Source organism: Aedes albopictus, chromosome 1 (assembly GCF_035046485.1).
Source record: "Aedes albopictus strain Foshan chromosome 1, AalbF5, whole genome shotgun sequence".
NCBI classification, from domain to species: domain Eukaryota; kingdom Metazoa; phylum Arthropoda; class Insecta; order Diptera; family Culicidae; genus Aedes; species Aedes albopictus.
In genome coordinates, this window is record NC_085136.1 from 188,831,562 (window position 1) to 188,836,116 (window position 4,555).

Here is a 4,555-nt window from a genome sequence, read left to right on the forward strand (position 1 = left end):
CCCCGGCTGTCCTACGAAAGGAGGCCAAGGACTAGGATCATGACGCGGAAAAAGTCCTCCAATGATCCCCTCCAACATCTCTGGAGATTGCTCTGTAGGAGCCATCACACCTCTCGTCTTGGCCATAACGATCCTGTAGGCGTCACCCCACGGGTTCGTATTGGCACTCTGACAGAGACCCTCAAAGCAGGCCTTTTTGCTTGCTCTTATCTCGGTCTTAAGCGCGGCTTTTGCAGCGGCGAACACCACCCGCCGTTCGTTTCGCTCTTCCTCTGATCGTGCGCGCTGCATCCGCCGCCTAGCCCGTAGGCAGGCGCGGCGCAGGTCCGCAATCGCGTCGGTCCACCAGTAAGCCGGTGGCCTCCCATTTCTAGGGTGGACTCGCCTAGGCATGGTCGCATCACACGCACGTTAGAGCACCGCTACCAGCTCGTCGCCGTCTAAACCGATTAAGTTTCGCTCACGGCGGAGCGCCTCCCTAAATACCCCTTCGTCGAAGTATGATGTCTTCCACCTGCGAGGGCTTGGCCTTGGCCTAGCCGCCTCTTCTTCTATCCGCTGTCTGCTGTTATTGTAGTCGATACTGTAGCGAACCGCCAGGTGGTCGCTGTGAGTGTAGCCATCATCTACTCTCCAGTTCGAACTACTTGTTAGGCCAGGACTACAAAAGGTCACGTCAATAATTGACTCCGCTCCGTTTCGACTAAAGGTACTCTTGGTACCGACATTAGCCAAGTCGACATCTAAGATGGCCAGTGTTTCTAGCAGGATCTGACCCCGCTGGTTCGTGAAACGGCTTCCCCATTCCACGGCCCAGGCATTAAAGTCGCCTGCTATTACCACCGGCCTTCGCCCTGTTAGCACGGTCGTTAAGCGGTCCAGCATTTGCGTGAACTGCTCGATCGGCCACCGCGGAGGCGCATAACAGCTACAGAAGAAGACCCCGTTTACTTTGGCGACCACGAAGCCCTCATAGGTAGTAGACACCAACTCCTGAACGGGGTATTTACCCGTCGTCCATATCGCCGCCATTTTTCTGGTCCCATCCGCGACCCAGTTGCCGTTGCCGGCGGGTACTCGGTATGGGTCCGATATGATGGCGATATCCGTCTCCCACTCAGAAACTGCCTGACAAAGCAGTTGCTGAGCCGCATCACAGTGGTTCAGGTTCAGCTGCGTTACCTGCACTGTGATTTGTTGTTCACTGCGGCTTTCTTGAAGGCCGGGCACCTTGGGCCACCCATCGGATGTCTGTTGTTCGAGGATTTCCCGGTACAGATCATGCAGATGGGCGGACTCGTGCAGCTTTGGGCCTTATGACCTTCAGCGCCGCATCGCCTGCACAGTTTGCGCCTGTCGGGGCCTTTGCAGTCCCACGACTTGTGTCCTGGTTCCAGACACCTAAAGCAAACCTCTGGTGGCTCGTGGAATGTCAGGTGACATACACACCAACCCACCTTTATGCTCCCTACTTTAACGGACTTTTTGACGTCCGCCACAGGTAGCTGAACCAAAGCTATCTGTGTCCCTGCTGGCCCTTTCCGTAGCTTAACGGCTGCGGCGGCCACCTGCACATCGCACTGTTGCCGCAGTGCCGTGACGAGCTCTTCCACTTCGGTGATCTCATCGATGTCCTTGACCTTCAGAGTCGCCTCATGTGTCAGAGCCCTCACCTGCACACCCTCACCAAGGACCTCTTCTGCCAGTCTCTTATAGGCGGCGCCCTTGTGCTCCTTCTGGCGCTTCAGCTCCAGGATCATCTCGCCCGTACGAGTACGTCTAATACTGCGTACGTCGGCTCCAAGACCCTCAAGCTTGGCGTCGCTTCGCATCATCTTCAAGACGTCCGAGTACTTGGACTGTTCCGTCTTGATGACGATAGCGTCGCCTTTTTCGCGCCTGGCACCTGCCCTCCTACGCCTTGGCTTGGCGTCCTGCGCTACTACCTGTGGATTCGCCTTCTTCTTCCTCTTCCGCTCTACCTTCGTCCAAGGGGGGTCCTCCCCTTGGATCGCCCTACTCTGTGGCTGTTGAGGGCCCACTAGCGGTCGCAACCCCTTGTTCCCATCGTTCCGGGACGGGCCAGCCTTTTCAGGCCCACCCTTCCCAGCTTTCCGGGAACCTTCCGGCATTATTACCGACTTTCGGGGTAATGATTCGCCTGGCCTTGCGGGCACCGCCAGACAGCTCCTCGCCTGACGGTTGCCTCGCCCGCTTCTGCGATTGCTTGCCCCGTTTGTCGCGAGCAGTCGCTTCCGCCTTATTCGGATTTCCTGCGAAGGAGAAGGCCTCCGTTTGGGTAAACTTCGGCACTTTCTCATTTGCTGGCTCCGCTGCTGCAGCAGTCAGCAACGCGAGTGCCGCGTGCTCCTGCTTGGCATCGTCGATCGACGCCCTAAGTCGAAGCAAGGCCGTTTTCAGGTCCTTGCTTATGTTCGACTTAGTGGACGCAAAGTCGATGATTTTGCCAAGCTGCTGCTCAGCCACCTCTATTGCGGACCGTCCTTTGGATCCTCGGTTGACGGCCCTCAACAACCACGCTCCGTCCATAACCTCCACCGGCTGGCTTGCCGGGAAGTGGACTGGAGCACCCACGCTTGAGCTGCGTACGCAACTCCCAGCGCCTATCTCCTCACTTCTCCTTGTCGGAGATCTCATCAACCCGCTTCTTGCGAAGGGGTTGATCCAAAGACAAAATAAAGACCTCCTACTTCCATACAACACCTGGAAATTTCATGACTCATGAAGTACTAGGGTTGAAACATATAATACCTTCAATCGATAAAACCTTGCAACACCCCAAAAATTAAAACTCTAGTACTCCCTGATTGTTGCTAACAGTAACCAGATCGATGTTTATGCCAATAAAAACATGAAAAAACATGGCGTTGGCAACTCAAGTTTGATACTTATTATTCATTTTATTACGATTGTTTCCTTTATTTTAGGATGCTAAGTGATTCGGTTATGGAATGTTTGGATAGCCCATATTGGAATTCGTTAGTTGTGCCACACCGAATCGATTAAAAGGGAGAGTATGACCCGATATTAACTCATAACTTTTACTAGGCTCGTATAGAGCTAGCCCAAATAGAAGGGAGGAAGGCAAACAACCCCGACCGCAGCCAGGACCTATCGTCTGATCCAATTCCCGGCTTGGAGTAGAAATTATAATCCAATATTATACAGAAGTTTTTAAAAAGGAATACGAAAAACCGATGATCATTCGACATGAGTCTCAGTGGAGTATGCTGACAATCACGTCAGAGATCATTTTTAGGCTCGAATTTCGGCTACAATTCAGAGCTATCCCGACTCATTCGCCCTCCCCATCATCCTCTCCCTTTCTCTGGAAACAATAATCAATTTCATAAAAATAATTTGAGGTGATTTTATTTTGAAATACTTAGACAGAAAAAAGGGTAAATCAGTGTAATGTAGTCCATAATACTTTCCATCCGATAGGTGTAGTTTCAATGTAGGTTACAATCAATATCCGGACGGATTGGAAAGGCCATTCCTGAAAGCATTCTCAGCTGGGTTCTTGAGCCGGTAATGTTTTAAGCTAGCCTCAGAGCCTATAGACACACGATATCATTCTAGGCTAGATAGAGGAAACGCCATTGTGCGTGCCGTCGGTTTTAGATTCGGTTCAAGGAAAAGCACCTTAAAATCTGTTTTCACTAAAAAAAGGAATATAATTATCAGCAGGCAGATAATGTTTAGATATGAAAGTTACCATAAGAGTTTTTTCTAATAGCTGATTGAGGTCCGTAAACGTCTTCAATGAGATGTTTTTTTTTTCTTTTGAATTGACATTTTGAAATCAGTTTGTTGTCCTAAGCTACTACCTCGTCGTGGGCAACTGTGTCACAAAGTATTAAAAAATGAGGTATGCAGCCACATGTCAAACTTGGGTACCGGGGACCAAATGTAGTACTAGAAGTGGTACCCGGTTTGAGCCCGAGTGCGACGACTTAATTTGGACTTTGGTTGATCCCACCACTATTTCCACCTAGATTCTGATTTTTATTTGACTTCATGATTAAATCCCACGAGTAGCACGGGAAAGAATGTCCACCACGCCAGAGCCCTGCATTAACGCGGTAAGGGACAGCTTACTGTGGGGGGGTGCCCAGGTACCCCACAGGCTCCGTTAAAGATCGAGCATCTTTTTCACCCCCTCGATCACTCATTCCTCAGCACGGGTCGCTTGACACCTTGAATTGGGGTTAGTAGTCCTATTCTTAGCCGGCGACTACGCGGCTGACTCGCAAGCGGGGGGGTGCGTCAGGCCCCAGGACTTTAGTCCCTGCTGCCCTCCCTTGTTAACCTACTATATGTGCATCATTGGTACAATTTTGAGCTCGATTGGTTAATCTTTCGCGAAGCTAGAATCGTTCTCGTGAAATACTATTTTTAAGACAACTTATTTTTGCACTGTCATATCTCGGAATCCGTGAATCGAATTTAATGAACTTTTGAACGTTTATCAGCAATACATTGATGCTTTTCATGTCATTAAAACATAGGTAGTTTTTGAACGTTGAAAAAT

General features: G+C 50.5%; 1 protein-coding gene across 1 annotated transcript; it reads right to left on the reverse strand.

The window, feature by feature from the left end:
* Positions 1-1,178: 1,178 nt before the first annotated feature.
* On the reverse strand, positions 1,179-4,328 carry LOC134285396 (uncharacterized). The gene is made up of 2 exons (XM_062846028.1): positions 3,740-4,328; positions 1,179-3,683 (listed from the first exon to the last, which is right to left on the reverse strand). The coding sequence occupies exon 2, from the start codon at positions 2,319-2,321 to the stop codon at positions 1,179-1,181; it is 1,143 nt and encodes a 380-aa protein (XP_062702012.1). The 5' UTR covers positions 2,322-3,683; positions 3,740-4,328.
* Positions 4,329-4,555: the final 227 nt, after the last annotated feature.